The following is a 20,965-nucleotide window of genomic DNA, read 5'->3' on the forward strand; positions in this document are numbered from 1 at the left end:
AAAACCTAAAAAAAATTTTAATTGCTTGAATATCAACATTGAATAATTGTCTTAGTTTCGACTCCAAATTTTTCCAAAACATTATAGAATAGATGTAATTATTAACACATTTATGTGTCATAGTGTACCCGAAACCGAAATTTTTCCCCCCAATATTAACCACTCACCCAGATTAACACACAAAAAATTTTTAAATTTTTTTGAATTTCATTGATATTCTAAGAGTTGAAATTGTATATTTTTTTACATAGTTTGTGAATTAGTATTGCATAAAAAACATGGATTTACTTAGCTAATGTTAAAAATTGTTGAAAACCATATGAAAAAATAGAATAATGTATCATATTTTCTTTATACTTTTATACTTCGCCATAAAAAATAGACAAATTTTATCATTTTGAATTGTCCCCCAAAAATTTAAAGTTTAATTTTAAAAAAAAATTTTAAAAACCAACACTAACAATACAAATCATTCAAAAGGAAACCCTTATGGTCCATAACACTACTTACACTATTTTTTTTCTTTCTTATCTTTTTCCCACTTTATCAAATGTTTTAAAAACCCCAAACCCCAAATTTTATCTATTTTTTTGCAAAAAAAGGGAAGAAAAATATATAGATGATGTCATGGTGGGGCAATATTTAATTTTTTAATTTGGATAGAAAAAAAATGATGCCCTAGCACGATTATTAGTCGCCAATATATTAAGTTTAACGCAAAAAAAAAGTGTCGAGACTTGTCGACGTCATATTTTAACTTGAAAGCTACATTTCACTTGCACTAGACAACAATAAATATTACTACCATAACCCAAAATTTTAAACATAGCCTTTTATTAAAAAAACATGATAATGTTATAATTAAGAAACAAAAAAATGATCACCACGTTAACTAATGAAACCATCGGAAGATAAAAGAGTGAGATAAAATAAATTTATTTAACTAGTTGGGTTACAAACCATCCTACACCAATATAAGATTGGGCCCAAATTTTTAAATTAAACCCCGTCTTAAGCCTTTTAGGGGATCCAAAAATAAACTTTTATGCCCCCAACCTTTCCAACAAATCAAATTAACGCCCACCTATTTTTCCTTTTAGCCTGCCCATGATGACTCAAGTTTAGTTGGATATGACCCGTTTTCTTTTACAAAACAATTTTTCTCAAACAAGAAACAACGTTTAACCGCCCCCCCTCACTTCCCAAAGAAGTATGTCGTGGAGAGGGTCACCATCCAACCCCCGCCCAAAGGTCATCTTTTCAAAGGGGGGTACTAATTGGTTGATGGATACCCGAGGTGGTATGTATTTTTGAATCATTCACTTGTCCAACGAATGCAGGTTAGTTTTTTTTGCTCAAAGGCAAGAGGTTGCGCGAATGATGTCATGGAAAAGGGGTTCTGGGGTATGCGATCGCGCTTGGGGAAAGGAAACCCCTTAAAATTTCTTTTTTCAAATCTTGTATCAACCCATATCATGTATGCCCTCATTATCAGGGATAACAGAAGGCCGGGGATGAATGAAGGACCAATTGGGGGCGATTTTTTTACGTTTGGGCCAGTTTTGGGAGCCCAAGAGCCCCCCTGGGGGTTTACCGCCCAATTAATGAGGTTCTTCGGGGGGTTACTACAATGCGTGAGGGAAAAGCCCATGGAAACCCCCGATATGGTCAGAAATTTGGTTCCATAATCGTTGAAGCTTGTTTTTGCCTTTTTTAAAAAAATTTTTTTCTCGGGGACTTTTTTTTAAGATCATGCATATTTTTAATATTGGTGTTTGAATCTTTTTATTTTGCTATTTTTATTTATTTTATAACCCAAAATTTAAAAAAAAAAACAAAAAAAAAATGGGGAAATATATTTGTAATGTTCCCCGGTACACATCCAAACCCACATTATTAGATATTGATGCGGACAAAACGCTCAGAATTTTTTTAGGGGTTTTTTAAAAGACTATACTAATAAAGTTGGGTAATCTATATATATGCATGCATCTGTTACTCTTTTCAACGTGGTACTATATTTTTGCATCCCCACAATGTTAGTTGGGGCAAATTTTGGAACTAACTTTAATTCAGATATTGGGACTAAAATTTTGAAATGGTAAAAAGGGAAAAAAATGGAGAGACGAATTTACAGGTGCGGTGAAAAAGGGAAAAAAATAGAGTTTTTTGTGATAAAACGATTTATACACGTGTCGTTGGTGTGTATATATATTAGCAAGTATTTACTATCCCTTGTTACATATCCATAAGCCTATCCACTCTCATACCCATTTTCTCCCAAACCCCACCCCCTCCCCTTTTCTCTCACACACAAACACACACTGTGGTCAGTCTTTCACCAGTCTTTGTCCAAAACCAAAAAATGACATTCCCCAAACTTGAAGCCAAAAACCTTTGGGAAAAACGTAGAACAGTAATCATCCGACAAATCCTGTCTCTGCTACAGTAATGGCTCATCAATTTACCCAAATTCACCCAATCCCTACCTCTTCTTTTTAGATTCTACCAACCCAACCGTTGGGAAAAAAAATACCGTTTCCGATGGAATTCGCGGAGGAAGAGGGGGGAGCTCCTCCGCCTGGAGCTACCACGCCCCCGCAAACAACGATGTCATCAGGAATGATGTTTACAATCCCTTTTTTCAATGGAAATGAGGAGGCGATTAGTAATCCTCATTTTTTTCCCCCTTTTTGGAAGCTCATTTAATCGCCTTCCACAAGGTTTCTTCTTTAAAGTGTATGTATAATACTATCAGATTTCTTAAAACTATCTTCTTCTTTTTTTTGCATTAATCATAATTTGAGTTCGAATAATTCATTTCCCGTTTTGGGGGTTTTGGATTTCAGTTGTATATGGGAGTGTCATTCTTCTAGACTTTGATGTTCTTTTCCATTTTGGGTTGTATACATATTGTTTATATTGAGCTTCACACTTTCCAGATGCTTGGCTATTTAATTGGGGAGCCATTTTTCATTTAGGGGGGAAGGGGGATAGAAATTTCAGTTTGTGTGATTTTTTATAGTTTGATGCTCTGTTCCCCTTTTTTGGGATTTATATTTAAGGTCGGGGGTTTTGTAGTTTATCTTGGGTTTAACATATACCTGTTTTGTTTGATTGTATGATATGTTCTCTTAGTTGCTGTTATGTCCAATCTGGTGCTGTGACTTTGATGATTTGATATTATTATGTGTTTCAGTTATGGACTGGATATCAATATGGAAAAAAGTTGAAGATGTGTTGTTACATCGGGTTTTAGTGCCGAGGATCCTGACAATCAACCTGTTTTCCACATTCGTTTTCTAGAGGACATTTGGATTCTTTATTACCACTTCCAAAGAGTATTTGTAAGTGTTTGTGCATCCTCAGGATGTAACATTAATGGCTCTAGGTTTTGATGTTATTTGAAGCTTTGGGTGCTGATTTTTAAATTGATTGACACAGAAAGAAGGGAATGGGGGGGGCAAGGAAACTATTAGTGATTATAGAAAAAAACTCATAAAAAAGTCAGAATGAATTTTGCTTCTTCTTGATATTTTATGTTTTTCCAGTGACTTATTATTTTTTTAAATTGAGAACTAAAGACAGATTTATATTTTGCTTGCTTTCCCTAACCGAGCAGAAAAAATTTTAAAAGATGGGAATTGTATCTGGTACATTTTTTTAACCAGATACAAATTTTTATCATTTTGTTCCTCAGAAAGGGGGGGTTATCTGTGTTTCGATTTTTTTTGATAACTAGTCTGCAGAGTGTTCAAGGATAGTACGTTTGCCGCAACTACTGCTTTATTGCCAATATCTTTATCATTCATGAGGACATTGGTCCACATCTCTCAAATTTGAGCCGTTTATCTGCACTAATTTAGTAATTTGTCAGCATTTCATTCATGATATGTATCTAATGTATAATCATTTTTTTACACTGAATAGAATTTTTGCACTAGAGATGATGATTTTGAGGGAGAACAGATTTCAAGTGCTCTCCTGCCTCATTTCAAGATGATAGTGTCAATAATGGCGTCCTCCTGTCAAATGATAGGTAAGTGAGATTTTGGGTCCGTTGGTAATGATTTGATTATAGATTCTTTTTCCCGGTAAAGGCATGATCTTCCAGTATAATTTGCTTGGGAACAGGAATTCTGGGGTGACAACGAGACTTTTTCTAAGCTTGAGGATCTGAATCTGGATGTTAGGAAGAATTCCAATGATGTAAACAAGGAAATTTCTCTTGAAGATTTTGCACTAAGGTAGTTTTGCAATCCCATTCATGATTTTTTCACTTCCACTTTTAGACTCTCAAAGAGATGAAACTTGCATTAGCATTTGGGATATTGTAGGAGTTAATGTAGACTTCCACCCATTGCTCGGTTATTTGATGGAGGGACAAATTGATCTAGATTGGAAACTTATGTTAAATGCATGGAGCTCGCTTTTAAGAATTACAGTGGTCAAACATAAATAGGGCTCGTTTTTGTTCAGCTGAATCTAGAATTCACTTGAAAACCATGACCTGGATCCAACTCAAGATCATATGAGATGGTTTAGGACCAATAGTTCGTGAGTTACTATTATCATTAATATACCAGGAAGATATGTAAAATAGATTCTTTCTTTTCCATCACTTTGATGAGCATTTCTTCAAGTCAACTAAGTGGTAATAGGATGAATCCATGTGCATTGCAGGGAGGAAGCATCACTCTTACCAATTCATGAGATAATATTTTCAACTCTTGACAAGCCAAAATTTTCTCAGTCAGGTAAAATTACAGGGTTATTGCTAAATATTCTTTAATTTTACCCCAACTATTTATTTTCTTGTGCCCAGCTATCTGCTTTGCTCTCTGATGCTGGACTAAATATCCGCGAAGCTCATGTTTTTTCAACAACAGATGGCTACTCCTTAGACGTATTTGTGTTCGATGGATGGCATTCTGAGGTATCTTGCTTAAGAGCTTGTGAGATGTGGCATATTTTATGTTGTGGGTTTTTTTTAACTTCTGCAATACTATGATTAGGATACAGAAGGTTTATACAACATGATGAGAAAAGCAATTGCTGAGAGTGAGGTAATTATTATATTGTTTTCCCATAACAACACTTTGAAAGTTGATATGTTTAAATTCAGTGCCATTCTTCAGTATGTTATCATGCATTGGCTCTTACGGTTTACTCTTCATATGGTCATCTAATTATTATACAAGAATAGCATTATTGTTAATGGCTAGTGGAAAATGTTGCCTCACAAATCCCTGCTTTCAATTATAAAGGGGATCGTGGTCTGGTTCTTCGCGATCTCAGTCAATTTTGGAGGAAGCTATTGCTGCACAGAGAAATTCGGAGGATTGGGAAATCGATTGGAGATTGCTGAAGATAGGGAGAAAATTGCAGCTGGATTTTGTGGAGATCTGTTAGTTCAATGCTGCTGCTCATTAGAATTTGTTGATTTATGTTAGCCCATTTTTTTCCTAGTGCTTATGTCTCTAGTATTCTCATTGACAAGTTATCGTGGAGTATACCTTTGCGAAGCCGTTGCTGTGAAGGTCCTAAAATCTGAGCATTTGAATAACTCCCTGCAGGCAGAGTTTGAGCAGGAAGTTGCTATTCTAAGGTGGTTCTAGTGTGTTTTTACAAAACCAGGGATCTTTATCCTAAATCTGCATTTAAATCCCTTTTATTGGAATGCAGACAGGTACAGCATGACAATGTTGTGCGTTTCATTGGTGCTTGCACAAAGCTGCCACATTTATACATAGTGACAGGTAAAGTGCTTTCAAGAAGAGTAGAGTGGCATACTTTAACTAGCTAGCTTTGCTCAATATTTTCGTTTCTATAACCATACTCTTCAGGGAGTTGAGTTTGCTAAATGGCTTCTTAACATATCTTGTTAAATTTACTTGGCATTCTTGTATTGATGGCTGAGTTTCCCCTAAGATTTATTTGTCTCAATATCATTTCTAGAGTACATGCCCGGAGGGAGCCTTTACGAGTATTTGCATGAGAATCATTCTGCATTTAAGCTCCCGCAGTTGCTGAAGTTCGCAATTGACATCTGCAAAGGAATGGAGTACCTACATCATAAGAATGTTATTCACAGGGATCTGAAGACTGCAAATTTGCTTATGGATACTTCCAATGTGAGTTATTCATAAGAAATTAAAACTTTCAACCTTTTGTTTTTAAGCCCTTTTCCTATCTCTAGAGCCATGATTTGTTGATCTGTGCGATAATTTGTTTCAAGGTTGTTAAAGTGGCAGATTTTGGAGTTGCGCGGTTCCAGAACAATGGTGGGGTTATGACAGCAGAGACCGGAACATACCGATGGATGGCCCCAGAGGTACAAGAAAACACATACATGTGGCTTGACTTGGGTATTTATTTTATGTCTCTTTGATTTTCTCTTTCATTATATAGGTGATAAACCATCAACCATATGACCAAAAAGCAGATGTGTTCAGTTTTGCCATTGTTCTTTGGGAGCTTGTTACAGCCAAGGTGATGTTAAATTGTTGTTTGTATAAGCTTTCTAACTACTTGTGAAGAATTTTCAATAAACAAGTTCAAGGGCAAGGCTTTATTCATCCTTGCTTCCTTTTCTTTCCGTTACAGGTACCTTATGATAACATGACTCCTCTACAAGCTGCCTTGGGAGTGAGACAGGTCCGTTTCTGTGACATGCTATTGAATTGATCGAACATAGGAATATTGAATTCTCATTCAACAATGGCCTAATCCTTAGGCTTTGATTCTAATGTGCGTAGTTCAGTACTGACTTGGTGTTTCTTATACACTTGCTAGGGTCTTCGACCAGAACTCCCGATAAATGCACACCCCAAAATACTAAGCCTGATGCAGAGATGCTGGGAAGCCATTCCTAGCAAACGCCCTTCGTTCAGTGAGATCAGAAGTGAGATGGAGGCGCTCCAGCAAGAAGTAAATGTATGCGCTTATAAATTCATTCAACAAAACGACCTCATTGGTGAATAACGTGTTGCCAAATTTGCAGGATGCTCGAGATGCTGCACCTAATGGCCCCTGACATCTATCTACAATTGACACGGTTTGATACTATCTAAAGAGTAAGTGCTTCTTTAATTTTCCACATACTAAGGTAAATGCCCCTGATATATATTTATACATGGAACTGACACTCTTTGGGAACTTTGGGATAAGCATAAGTAAATTTGTAATATAAATCAAGTAGTTGGTATGATGCAGTTTTGGATAGGAAGCTAACACCAATTTCACTACCTGTAAACAAAGTGAGTGTTTTCCACTGTTTGAGGAATGCAAATCTCTCACAATATAGATTTCACAAACACTATTCATATCTATATTTGTTTTATTTTACTATTGAATATGGTTTATGTCCAATTTGAATGATGGATGAAACACCCCATATGAATCTGTGGTGATGGATGTGTGTAGTAATTTTTTCTACTACTATAGAAAGAAAATAGCAAATTCAATCTAATTTTGAATGTTGAATTAGATCCAATCTTCAAAGTACTATTTAATAACGTTTTAATTTTCCATTTGTTGCACAAGTTTAGATATATATTTAACATAAAAATTTAAAAATAATTTGAGAGCTTTCGAACATATTGTTTGAGTTGTCCGTGTATTGTCAATTTCAGCGTCAGATGTCTATTGCAATTTTTACTTGTCACAACAAAAGATCAATATTTGGGATTTAAAGTGCAACTATCTTTTATGGCAGAGCTTTTATGCTCAAAATTTTAAATATTTACTATGTTTACACTATTGATTTAGTACACACGTAAAATGATTTTTTATGGCGTGCACGCATGCAATGATAAATTCTCTTGGATTTTTAAATTGAGCTACACACTATTATAATTTCACTCAATCACGTACAATCGCACGTTACGTTCGCTAGTACAAAAAATTACTTATAGGAATGCAACATCAACTTTATCCTTTTCAAGTAGTCAAACTTTCCTAATTTCCCAAATAGTGAAGGCTTTTACTCTTCAATGAAATGACACGAAATCAAGAATTCATAATTCTAGTTTGGGTAAAAAATAGTAATCTATATAAGGCCCACATGGAATTTAAGGCAATTGGAAAATGTTTTGAATTTCAAAATGTAAGGGTTGTCTTTGGATAGTAACAATTTAACCATACGTCTTTGGTTGCAAATAGACGAATAGGAAATTAAAGATGATAGCTGCTCTTTCTTCTTTACTTACCCCAAAATTTTCGATAGCACAAATGCAACCAAGTTGTTAGGATATTTCTCCATCTTAACTAAAAAATTTAAAACTATACTAAAACATTAACAAATTAAATTAGAGAAGATATTGGAAACAAATTAACAAGTCTTCTCAATGAATTTTATTTTGTAATTATAATATCCCAATTTGTTTAGATTTTTTTAACTGCACATGTACTCTTAACACATTTTTTATTGTTATTACCGAAATAATTATGAATGTATAGTTATAACATTCTTGATATATCGTATAAACACATACTCATTGTGTCATTTTAAAACTCGTTAGTCAATAAAATTGTTTTGTAATTGTAATATCCACGGGATTTCTCTTTCTTGTGGAATAAGAATAACTTTATTTCAAAATAGTTAGTCAATAAAATTGACAATCCGAAGTTATACTACTATAAATTTCAACACGGTTATATTTGTATATTTATACATATTTGTTATTTAGTCTTTTTTCTCCATGAACATTAATTGTCATGCAATAGGTCCACGTAGTCGATGTAGACTGTAGTCCAAATATTTAATATTTTACCAAACAAACTATTACTATTATTCAACATACACTACAAATTACTCCTATTGATTATGACTCAAATTAACTCCTGCAACAAGTCTTTTAGCTGGACTTTAATGTCTCGTCGCTTACTGGTAATATTGTGAGCTTAGTTAGTCATCACATCTAACTTCCATAAATCTTTGCTTCTTCAATGGCGTAACTAGGGGTGACAAATCGTGCGTGTTGTGTATGGTGCTCGTGTCGGCCATGATGACAAGCGATCGGCTCATTACCGATAACGACACGAAACTCATGATTTTGCCACCCCTAGATTGGATTGAATGAACTATTGAAACGATGTACAGACGAAATCACGAGCCGCTACCCTCCGCATTTTCACGAACAATTTTATTACCTAGACACATTAACAACACGAACCACTTCCGGGTCAACACGTACACGATAACAACTTACATACACGACACAACACGATAACAAAACAATAACTAATAATATTATAATATATTAATATTATTTCTAATATGAAAATTTTAATTTTAATTTTAAATTTTTTAAATTTTTAAAATAAAATAAAAATAAAATTAATATTATATATACTTAACGTGTAACACGAACACGACACGAACACGACGACGAAATCAATATTATAGTATGTCGCTAACGATGTAACCACGAACACGACCATTTTGAAATTTTAAGTGTCCTTATCGATGTCGACACGATGAAGACTTTCTACGAACTCAATAAGCTTTGATACATACCCATTAATTTCGTGCGGGTTCGTGTCGTGTTATCGTGTCGTGCCTTAAAATTATTCAGCCCTTAGCGTAACGCTTTCAACATCACATCACTTATAGTTCTGCATACTTTGAGAAGTTCCAAGAAGGATCTTGGAAAGAATGACTCATTTTACTATTTTAGAACAATCGCGGGTTAAAATTTTCTTTATTTTTTATTTTTTCATTTTATGATACAGCAAATTCAAATTCCATTAAATCACTATACTCATATTCTATTATCAGAACTTAAATATAAAAGTAGAGATCCTCATTCCATTAACTTTTTATAGCCATTTTTCTTTATTCACAGAGTCACAATTTCTTAAAACTCGTGATGAGTCAAAACATATCTTTAAATCGAAATGGATGAAGAGTATTATACATCATAAAAATATCAATTACAATTGTTTAAAAAATAGACAGGAACATCTTTTAGAGGTCCACGAACTTTGCCAAAGTATCATTTTAAGTCCGTGAACTTTAGAAAATATCATTTTTAGGTCCGTCAACTACTGAAGTTAATATCATTTAAAGTATTTTTGAACTTTTACTGGACGAAAATACTCTTAATGCCTTCAAAGGGCAATTTGGACAATTCTTTCGCCACTCGTTTTGCATCAAAGACCTAGATAAAGTCCAACAATTTTTTCTACTACTATTTAATTCAATTGCCATCCAAATTGAATTTAAATATAATTAAATTTGCCGTAAAGAAATCTGTGTTAGTTTTTCAATTATTAGATGACCAATTATTCAGGGATAGTGAATTGTCAGACTTGATTTTTTATTTTATTTTTTTCAATCTAAACTGCATTTTAAGAACTTACGTACTATAGGTGATTTGTCAATTACATTTGGTTTATTTGTATTGAAATTAGATAGCTATTAATTTGGATTGTCATTCGGAGTATTAATTATATGAATTTCAGAATGGAGATTAATTACCATCCAAATTGAATTTAAAGCCTATAAAAAATTGCCATTAAAAATTGTTGGACTCTAAAAAGTCTCTGACGGCCAAGAATGAGTGGCGAAAAAATTGTCCAAATTGCCCTTTGAAGGCCTTAAGGGCATTTTCGTTCGGAAAAAGTTCAAAATACCTCATAATCGATATTAACTTATAGTTGACGGATCTAAAATGATATTTTCAAAATTCACGTGAGCCTGTGAATGATACTTTAGCAAAGTTCGTGGATCTAAAAAAAATGTTTCTTTCAAATATGCGTTATTGTGGATATGACAAATCTTTGGCTATTTTGTTGTTTGTACGGATGTAGTCACTATATCAGTGCCTTCGGCAATTTTTGCTTTTGTATTTTGTCTAGTTTGTTGTTTTACCATCGATTCCTTGGTTCTCCATAGACATATTTTACTGAGTAACTTTTGTTACATAAAAGAGTAATTATAGTCCCAATTCTTTTACTCATTTTCTAGTTTACAATGTCATTTATTAATTTTGAATAAAAAACAAGACCTTAGTTAGCTACATTTGGTTTTTTGAATTACAATTGACTGTGGTACATAGGAAGTTAAAACAATTGCAACGACATTGTTTAAAGTGGCCGGATCAGCTTTAATTTAATTGAAAATATATTAGAAAAAATGCAACGGCGATGACCGACCGTGTAGTTTATATCAACTTTAATTTAATTAAAAATTGACTGATCGATCTTGTTATTACACTGATTTTAAAAGTCATGTTATAAACTAGACAATGCGTAAAAATGATATTGTTATATTGAATTAATCTTCAATATAGTATTCCTTAATTGCTTTGAATATTCAATATGATGGGTGTAGAAGGTTTACAAGTGGATTTGAACTAATGAGAGGTGAATATTTCTTCTTTTTGATCGTGTGACAAATTTCACCCTGCTTTCGAGAATTGAATTAAGTACTCCCGTATATTTAAAAGGTTTTCATCGGCAACTAAAAACAATGTGCTGTAAAATTGTAACACCCGTACATTTAATTTATGGGTAAGTAATCGTACTTTTCATGAAAGTTACATAATAGTACGATTAATTACCCATAAATTAAATGTACGGGTGTTACAATTTTTATGGGTAACTTTCATGAAAAAAAAATCCCTAATATGTAACTTTCATGAAAAAAAATCCCTGAAAATAACATCCATGCATGCCTTTTAACAGCCGTTATGTAATTAACTAGGAACCGTCATCTATATATAGTTCGAGAATAAAATTCCAAGTTACATTTATGCTTAGTAAATTCATCTAAATTAACTAGGAACCCTCATATAAATTACATCGATGGTCCTTATTTAATAGGAGTAGTAGGATAAAATTATTTTTATATGAGCCAGACCCTATAATACTAAGTAACTAGAAAAAAGATGACATGAAATTATATTTATTCAGGAATATGATCATGCATGAAAAACATTACAATAACAACAGCTCACACAAAAGAAACACACCATGCAACAACACTACATTACATATGAAATAAAAAGTGTCCCTTATTTTCACAAAACATATTAAGTAAAATTCCAATGTATCTCCCTCACTGCCTAGTAGTGAGGCGGCGGTGGGGACTTGTACTTGTAAACTGGTGGTGGTGGCGGAGGGGATTTGTATTTGTAAACCGGTGGTGGCGGTGGTGGAGGGGACTTGTATTTGTAAACTGGTGGTGGTGGTGGTGGAGGGGACTTGTAAACGTATGGTTTCTTCGGAGGTGGTGGAGGAGGAGGTGATTTGTACTCATAGTGCTTCTTTGGTGGTGGTGATTTGTATTCGTATTGCTTCTTAGGAGGCGGTGGAGGTGGTGGTGATTTGTACTCGTAGTGTTTTTTAGGACGCGGTGGTGGAGGAGGTGATTTGTATACGTAGGGTTTCTTGGGAGGTGGCGGTGGAGGAGGTGATTTGTAGTAGTAGGGTTTCTTTGGCGGTGGTGGAGGTGGTGGTGATTTGTAGACGTAGGGTTTCTTTGGAGGCGGGGGCGAGTATTTCTTCACCGGTGGCGGTGGAGAAGCATACTTATAATCATCGGCTGTGGTTTGGGAAGGGAAGCTAATTAGAGACACTAATACCACTAAAAGAGTGGTGATTAGTGAGGCCATTCTCTTCTCCATTTTTAATTTGGTTGTAATGAAATTTAACTTAGATTTCACCTCTTTAAATAGATTTAGATTTCACCTCTTTAACTCAAGCCTACGTCAATAAATTGCCTACATAACATACATTTTTCAACATTTGGAAAAAAGTACTACTACATATTTTAATATTAATCGGTGTGGAATGACTTAGTATACAAATTAAACAGGGAAACATTAATTCTATGGGTTTTTTTCTCACACGCATCAAAATCAACCGGCAACTTTGTCAACAATTAGCAATAATTGGAAATCTTGGGGTAGATCTTGATTAATTTAGGCTGATGTTTTTTTTTTTTACAGTTTAGAATTGTTCAAACGTCTTTTTAAATCAAGTAATTTGTTATGCAGGAAAAAAAAAAACATAATAATTGAAATTATGCTAATCGTGAACTATTCATAAAATTTAGTGGTATTTTATTTTGTTAAGTTTCTCTTGATATGAAGTAAATTATATATTCTTCGTTAATAACACTCCAATAATTTCTTGTTTGATCATTTTTGAATCAAAGCACGTAATATATCAACAACCAAGATATATAGTTGGTATTTGACAAAATAAGTAATATGAGTATTAAAACATAAGTTAAATATCGATTTGTTTACGTTGCGCATAGGTAACAAAATAAGCTTGGATTTAGAATTGATAAAAAACAACACAGAAAGAAAAAACTCACAAACTTTAGTAATTAATCATATAAAATCAATTAAACTAAGTAAGTACGTACATATGAACTTGAATTGATCATAATATTATAAATAACAAAACTAATTAACTGTAGTTATCCTACTTGCCAGTTTTATAGTGTCGTCCACTTTCAAAATTGCTGGTAGTTGACAGAATAAGTAATAGGAGTATTAAAACTTAAATTTTAAATATTAAATTGTTTGCGTTGTGTAGGTAATATATTAAGTTTGGATTTTAGAATTCGATAAAGAATAAAATTTGAATAAAAAACTCAACAAACTTGATTAATTATCATAAATTCAGTAAAACTAATTTTTGTGCCTGAATATTTTATTAAAATAAAATAAAAACTAGTAGTACTTAATAATATTCCTAGACGGTAAAATTATTAACTATGTATATACAGTATGATATTGATATGGGATACTATAATATTAAAAATAGTAGTACCAAGATTTTTTTTTTCTCTATATAAACGTACCTGTAGTGCTGGTGACTTGAAGTCAACAAAGAATACCTAATCTCAGTAGAATAATTCAATTTGTTAAAGGTGCAGTCTATTTACGTACCTTTATTTCTGTCATGTAATTTAATGCATTTTTATTTTCGCTATATATTTTTTTGAATTTTAATTTTACTAATTCTTATCTCATCTAGAATATTTTTGTTCGGTGGCATCAAAGCTTGACTACGATAATTATTAATCAAAATTTCCGAGATCAAAGTAATGTATTTGAAAGTGTAAATTACTGTCATAAAGATAATTTGAGAAGCTTTGCAACTTGTATGTTTTATAATAGGAACCGTTTATATTGGAATCTTTAAATTTTATCAAAATTCATTTCGCTGTGTCTGATTATTTATTAATCATAGGTAGTAAAACTGGCTATATTATCATGATCCAATCAGAAGCTAGTTGCCCAAATAATTTCTTCTTCTCGATATAATTGAGTCAATTGACACTTTCAATTAAAATAGTTGTGTCAGCAGACAATTTCAGCAAGGTCACTTTTCTAATTGACAATTTCCTTAATTAGGTACGCATTCTATTAATTTATTTTGGGAAAAGGAGGGAAAATAAAACTCGCACTTATACTTAATTTTGAGTTCCACCTTTATTTTATCTCCTTATCTTTAAACAAGAAATTTCATTGGTTTTTGTTTGATGTTTCTTATTTTCACTCCCATAAGAACAAATTATATGGAGTAGTATATAATTTTTTCTCTACGAATAAGAGAGGAGATCAAACTGTATATTTGTAGACGTTTTATTTCATTAATTTTAGTCCATGATTTTCATTTCATTGGGAGAATATGTTGTTAAAATATATAAAAAACTTTTTGTGTTTGTTCTATTTACTTGTATTCATATAAAATAATTGAAACTTTGTGATGGATCCATGAAATGAAATATGAAAAGTTAGAAATGAAAATAGAAATGTAAAGTTACCAATGACACACATCCACACCCACACAATGACATCCAACCAACTCGTAGATTTTCATGATCAAAGAGCTAAAACTGTTTCGATATCTTAAAATAGAAATTAGTACTTCGTGTATATTTATTCAATAGAATAAAATTATCTTGGAAACACTTTAATGATTATTTTAAAGTGGATGGGTAAACTACTCTGTATTGATATTTGTTTTATATTATATAGCACTATTCAGGAGTATCTAATTTTCAGTCAATAATTTCCCACCGTTAGTTTTCATATCCTCCAATTTAAATCATCTTGTATTTATTTAGCCAATTGATATTTCATTATTGTCGTACTTTTGGGAAATATCCTTATTAGCTTCTTTGATAACAATAATCCAAGCTAATTTTCAGTTAATTTTAAACTTATGTACCTTCTTATTCTTTAAATTTTTTATTTTATATTTACTTGTCTCACTTCAATTTTGCATCATTTGATAGTATTATATTTATAATTAGCTAGATCTCACAGTTTATTAACACATTCCATAATTTACTACATTTGTTATAAAACTAGTAGTAATATATAAAATGGATACTCATATTAATTTTATTAATTTGTTTGCTAACTATTCTTCATATGTGTAGCATGTATCGATTCAAATTGGACATTTAATGCGAGGAAGTAATTTGTATGGAGTACTACTATTTAATTTATTTATCCCTTATTTGTTTTCCACTTGATGACCAAGGAGGGGACTGCTCATTCTATCAGGAAATTTTATTATTTCCACGTGTACAAGTGGACTGAGTAATTTAAAGAATAAATTAAACGTTGACGATGTGTTCATTAACAAGCCATGAAGCCATAATAATGATATTATGGAGCCGGCTTGCAAACAAGCCACTTGAATCAAATTTTAACAAAAATTCTAGTGTATGTAAAGAAGCTTATATATTAATGAAACCAGTTTAGTCTATATATTTATTACTCCATGAAAGTAACGTAATTCAATATTTATGTTATTTGTCAATTTTTTAAATATATTTCAAATATATATAAAATTTAAAATTCCTATAAATTAGATTTTTGATTTATTAATAGCTGTGGACTTAGTACTACTACTACTTAATAGACAAAATTTGAAGTTCTGTTTATTTCATCACTGCTAGTAATATATATGGAGCAACTTTTTTTACGATATACGGTACGTATGTAAACTGTAATCCACTAAAATCAGAAGAAAAGGCTTCGTAATATTGAAAATTGTGAATTAACTTTATACTCGTCTTCCACCGATATATCTGTTATTCTAATGTCTAATATTTTCATCATTATAATTTAGCTTCGTATATTTATGGATTAGACGTTTATTAATTTTCACTGATCAGTACTATTTAATACTAATAGAAATCGATTTAATAGAGAGAGAGAGAGAGGGGGGGGATTGAGAAAAGTAGAAAAGGAACACCTTTTATAGAATTGATGAACAATATAGCAAAATATGAAATTACAGAAAGATGGGAACATTTTGCGCTAAACATCAAACAAACACACAAAATAAAATCTGGAAAGAGCGTCTGCCTTTGGCTTATTTTCTAATAATATAATTTTCCTCATTTAATTTTTCTTCTCCTCATGCATGGATCCATCTCTTTCAGTCCACAGCCACGTTGTCTTATTCAGACATTCCCATTTCCTGCATAGGTAATAAATTAATCCTTTCTTAAAACATCAGCTTTTTTAAAGATATACTCTATTATCTTAATTTATGGTAAAAGCAACTTACATTGGAAATGCGCTGATCAGTAGTGGTGAGGAGGAGGTGGAGATGAGTAGTAGTATGGCTTGTGCTCCGGCGGAGGAGGAGATTTGTACTTGTAGACCGGGGTTGGCGGTGGTGGTGACTTGTATTTGTATACAGGTGTTGGTGGTGGTGGTGATTTGTACTTGTAAACTGGAGTTGGTGGAGGAGGAGACTTGTATTTGTACACTGGGGTTGGGGGTGGGGGTGACTTGTACTTGTAGACGGGTGTTGGTGGAGGAGGGGACTTGTACTTGTAGACTGGAGTTGGGGGAGGAGGAGACTTGTACTTGTACACCGGGGTTGGGGGTGGGGGTGACTTGTACTTGTAAACTGGGGTTGGTGGTGGTGGTGATTTGTATTTGTACACCGGAGTTGGTGGAGGAGGAGACTTGTATTTGTACACTGGGGTTGGGGGTGGGGGTGACTTGTACTTGTAGACGGGTGTTGGTGGAGGAGGGGACTTGTACTTGTAGACTGGAGTTGGGGGAGGAGGAGACTTGTACTTGTACACCGGGGTTGGGGGTGGGGGTGACTTGTACTTGTAAACTGGGGTTGGTGGTGGTGGTGATTTGTATTTGTACACCGGAGTTGGGGGTGGTGGTGATTTGTACTTGTACACGGGTGTTGGTGGGGGAGGAGATTTGTACTTGTACACGGGTGTTGGTGGTGGTGGTGACTTGTACACGTAAGGGTGCTTAGGTGGCGGTGGGGATGAGTAGTGGTATGGAGGTGGAGGGGAGTGCACTGGCGGTGGCGGGGACGAGTAGTGGTAAGGAGGCGGGGGAGAGTGCACTGGTGGCGGTGGGGACGAGTAGTGGTATGGTGGTGGGGGAGAGTGCACCGGCGGTGGCGGGGATGAGTAGTGGTATGGTGGTGGAGGAGAAGTGTAGTAGTAGTTAGCATTGGCTATTGCCGGCAAGAAGATGGCAAGAGCTGCCACCACCAAAGTGGTGGTGAGAGAAGAAGCCATTTTTGCCTTTGTTCCCATCTTTAGGATTTTGGAGTTTGTTGGTGTTTCTACTTCACCACTTCCACCCCTTTTTATAGCTTCGGTTTAACCATTGTTAATTTTATTTTTATTAGGTGAATTGAGAAAATCTGGGTGATACTTTATTTAATTGTTTAAGTTAATTTATTGATTGGCTGTCGATAAATTATTTTATAAATTGACTAGGAATAGTTTATGAAAGTTCCTTGCGTTTGTTTGTTAGTTAGTGACATTTCCAATAATTCACACGGAAAAGTCTTCACATTCTTCTTTTTATACATATATCACTTGCTCTATTTTATTTTCTTTATTATGCATATTCGGAGTATGTACTAGTACTACTATATTATGAGATTAGATATTCATAGTTGAGCATATACATCGTTGAAAATAAAATTGAAGGGAAATTTGGCTGATCATGTAATTTAACTAAATATGTGGGAAGGGGGACCAAATTGCCAGTGGGTCGTGCTATTCATATTTGCAGGAATTTTCTCCATGGAATAATGAGAAAAAAGTTTAAATTTAAACAGCTTTGTACTTCCATTTCTTTTTATCAATATTAATTAGCGGAATAATTCATTTCGGGATTATTCTCAAAATCATCCTTGCTTAAAAGATATGTATATTGATAATTATAACCCTATACTAATTTTTAGTATTGTCATAGAGCAATCAATATACTAGCTATATATTGAGTGAAATTGATCATATATAGATTTAACATCATGGAACACAATCTTGTTTCTTATTCCCAAGATAATCCACAAGACAATATAGAATATGAAAATCCAAATTTTCTTATTAAATCCTCTAAAAGGAGTATCACACCAGGGTTAAAAAAAAACACGTCATCGGCTCTTTGGGTATGCAAAAGGACATACCCAATCGATTACAGCACTAATATCATAATCTGCTAGAAGGTCCACACCTGAAGAATAAATGTTCAATGGTCTCTGGTTCTTCTTTGCAAAAGGCACATCATACAATAACAAAATTCGGAAAACAGTAAAATGACGTTCTCGGAGTGTTCAGTTCTACCCTTTAACCTGTTTTGCAAGTCACGTGCGAATTTAAAGTAATTTAGAGTGTTCAGTTCTATTCTTTAACCTGTTTTGCATGTCACTTGCGAATTTGAAGTGATTTTAAGGTTGTAACCTTTTCAACTTCGTCGACTCGAAAAACTAATTACAAATTGATTAGTTGGTCATATAGGTCCTATGGATAATTGGGATGCTTGGAATCTTGAATGCCGGTTAATATTATATTCTCACACTTTCATGACATTCGATTTAACTAAGATATAAGGCTATTGATCAATATTGATATCATTACAAAGATTAGGTGTATTATGTACCAAATCATATTAAGCTTCTCACTCCCGCAATAAAATAATAATAAGGTCAAAGCTTGATTAATAAACTACGCTTACAATAATAACCGAACATATCCCATGCTTGACTAATTAATCATAAAATAGTAGAATAGCGTTTGATAATGTATTGAATGTTCTACTGCAATTTATATTATATACGTAATTAAGTCTTACATAGTGAAAATATTTTGACTGTGACGCATATTTGGAATTCATGGGTGAAATTTCCACATATGACAGAACTGATATGCTAGCTAATTAGTTGTAGATTAAATGATTAAATAAACAAGGTGATGTATTGAATGACGTTGAAAGCAGCCCTTTTTTTCTAATTAGAAGAATGCAAATGATATTAGAGTAGGAAAACAGTTTCACTAAAACAATCAATTTTATCGACAGATCATTTTTTACGATAAATCGCAAAAATCCATTAGCTTTTTATCAACAGATTATTCGGTCAGCAAAATTCTACCCTGTAATAGTTAATACAGTGTCCGATTGGTGCCAACATATTATCAACAGAAATTTCCATTGGCAAATTTCATATAATCATATTTTAAAAAGTTTAATTGAGGAAATATATTTCCCTCACTAAACTCAAAGGTGAATTTGACGCGAAACATAAACACTAGCGTTTGTCGGAGATCTGTTAGAAAGTTTACCAATAGACAATCTGTCGAACACTGAAAAATGTATATGATTGAATGGTTGAAAAAAGGACATTGAAGAAGATTTGTGTGTTAGGTTCTAATTTACGAAATAAATGGTGTAATTGTGTTTTTAATTGGAATATTTGCACGTTCATCCAAAAACATCCCTTTTTGTAACATGATTGCATTCAATAGTCAATGCTTATTAGATCATGTATGCACGTTAAATTTAATTTTATGAGAGCAAGATATTTTTCTAATTAAATGTGATAATCCTAAGAAGAGGGTGTGTGAGTTGTAAAAAAAATATCTTCATACTATTCTGTAAAAGAATTAGGGCACTTAATAAGCTCACATGGATCTTTTTAATTTGAGAAGATTTTCTAAATTTGAAAAGATTTATGTAAATTATGTGTGTGTAATATTATTTATTTGTAGTCATTTGTTGATATCATACAGAATATACAAACTTCATACTGCGTAGTTTGTTGTAATGTGGTACTCCTACAATGGAAATAGCATAGTAATATTACAAAAGCAATTACTTCACCTTACTTAAATACTATGTCTGCATATGAAAATGGGAAAACTTAAATCATAATATTTCGTTTAGTAAACCCACACTCTACCAATTTACCAATAATACTCAATAATGATAATGTTTTTTCGAATTTTAATTCGATTGTATACTATGCATACATGGTAGATCTCGTGTGAATAGAGGGGGTTTGCTCTTAAGCCATTATTTTTGACCAATTTTAATAGTATTCATTTTCACTAATTAACTAGCCGCTGATTGTAATTCAGATATGTACGCTACAAAAAGTTTATCTATTAAAGAACACAAAAAATTGAGACGCAATTACTTGCGTTTGAAAATTTTAAAAATAACAATAATTTAGGACGCAACAGAAAGCATTTCTAAACTAATAACAATTTAATTTAACATTTTTCTTTTTATGATGCTTCTATTTGCGTTCTCTAATTTTAGTTGGGAGACTAACAATAAAAGTATTTTTTTAAGCGTTTGGGGTATATTTGAAAACACGAATTAACGTTCTTAATAGCATTTAAAACGTCCTTAACGATATTTTCTGTTGTGGTGATAAATTGTTTAAGATTTAAAAAATAATTCATTCTCATTTATCAATGTGACTGATTGTTTATAGTTGGAGTTTACAATTATTAGAATTGAATTTGATTTCTGCATTGACTGATTACATTAATTACGCTTGATTTAATTTCTTCATGTTTCTTTGCTTTGATCCAACACAAATATCAGTCTACATTCATTCTTTAAAATAATCTTAGTAACATAACATAAATCAGAACAATTAAGTAGTACAAGTGCACGAGATCTTTCGACAGCTAATCGATACT

At 32.9% G+C, this 20,965-nt stretch overlaps 2 protein-coding genes and 1 pseudogene across 2 annotated transcripts; 1 reads left to right on the forward strand and 2 right to left on the reverse strand.

Annotated features, from left to right (window-relative positions):
- Positions 1 to 4,752: 4,752 nt before the first annotated feature.
- LOC125199617 lies at positions 4,753 to 7,355 on the forward strand (annotated as a pseudogene).
- Positions 7,356 to 11,628: 4,273 nt separating this feature from the next.
- Positions 11,629 to 12,632, reverse strand: LOC125199618 (extensin-3-like). Its single transcript, XM_048097584.1, has 2 exons — positions 12,147 to 12,632; positions 11,629 to 11,658 (listed from the first exon to the last, which is right to left on the reverse strand). Exons 1-2 carry the CDS (start codon positions 12,630 to 12,632, stop codon positions 11,629 to 11,631), a joined length of 516 nt encoding a protein of 171 aa, XP_047953541.1.
- A 3,588-nt stretch (positions 12,633 to 16,220) lies between these two features.
- Positions 16,221 to 17,593, reverse strand: LOC125199609 (extensin-like). The gene is made up of 2 exons (XM_048097580.1): positions 16,555 to 17,593; positions 16,221 to 16,464 (listed from the first exon to the last, which is right to left on the reverse strand). Exon 1 carries the CDS (start codon positions 17,558 to 17,560, stop codon positions 16,571 to 16,573), a length of 990 nt encoding a protein of 329 aa, XP_047953537.1. The 5' UTR covers positions 17,561 to 17,593; the 3' UTR covers positions 16,221 to 16,464; positions 16,555 to 16,570.
- Between the last annotated feature and the right edge of the window lie 3,372 nt (positions 17,594 to 20,965).

This window comes from Salvia hispanica, unplaced genomic scaffold (genome assembly GCF_023119035.1).
Source record: "Salvia hispanica cultivar TCC Black 2014 unplaced genomic scaffold, UniMelb_Shisp_WGS_1.0 HiC_scaffold_588, whole genome shotgun sequence".
NCBI classification, from domain to species: domain Eukaryota; kingdom Viridiplantae; phylum Streptophyta; class Magnoliopsida; order Lamiales; family Lamiaceae; genus Salvia; species Salvia hispanica.

Excerpts from the sequence above, each read along its gene's own strand:
- LOC125199618 (XM_048097584.1), bottom strand. The coding sequence starts at position 12,632 with ATGGAGAAGAGAATGGCCTCACTAATCACCACTCTTTTAGTGGTATTA. Across the intron at positions 11,659-12,146 it reads CTCCACCACCGCCACCACCG|GGATTTTTTTTCATGAAAGT; the intron begins GTTTACAAATAC and ends TGTTATTTTCAG.
- LOC125199609 (XM_048097580.1), bottom strand. The coding sequence starts at position 17,560 with ATGGGAACAAAGGCAAAAATGGCTTCTTCTCTCACCACCACTTTGGTG.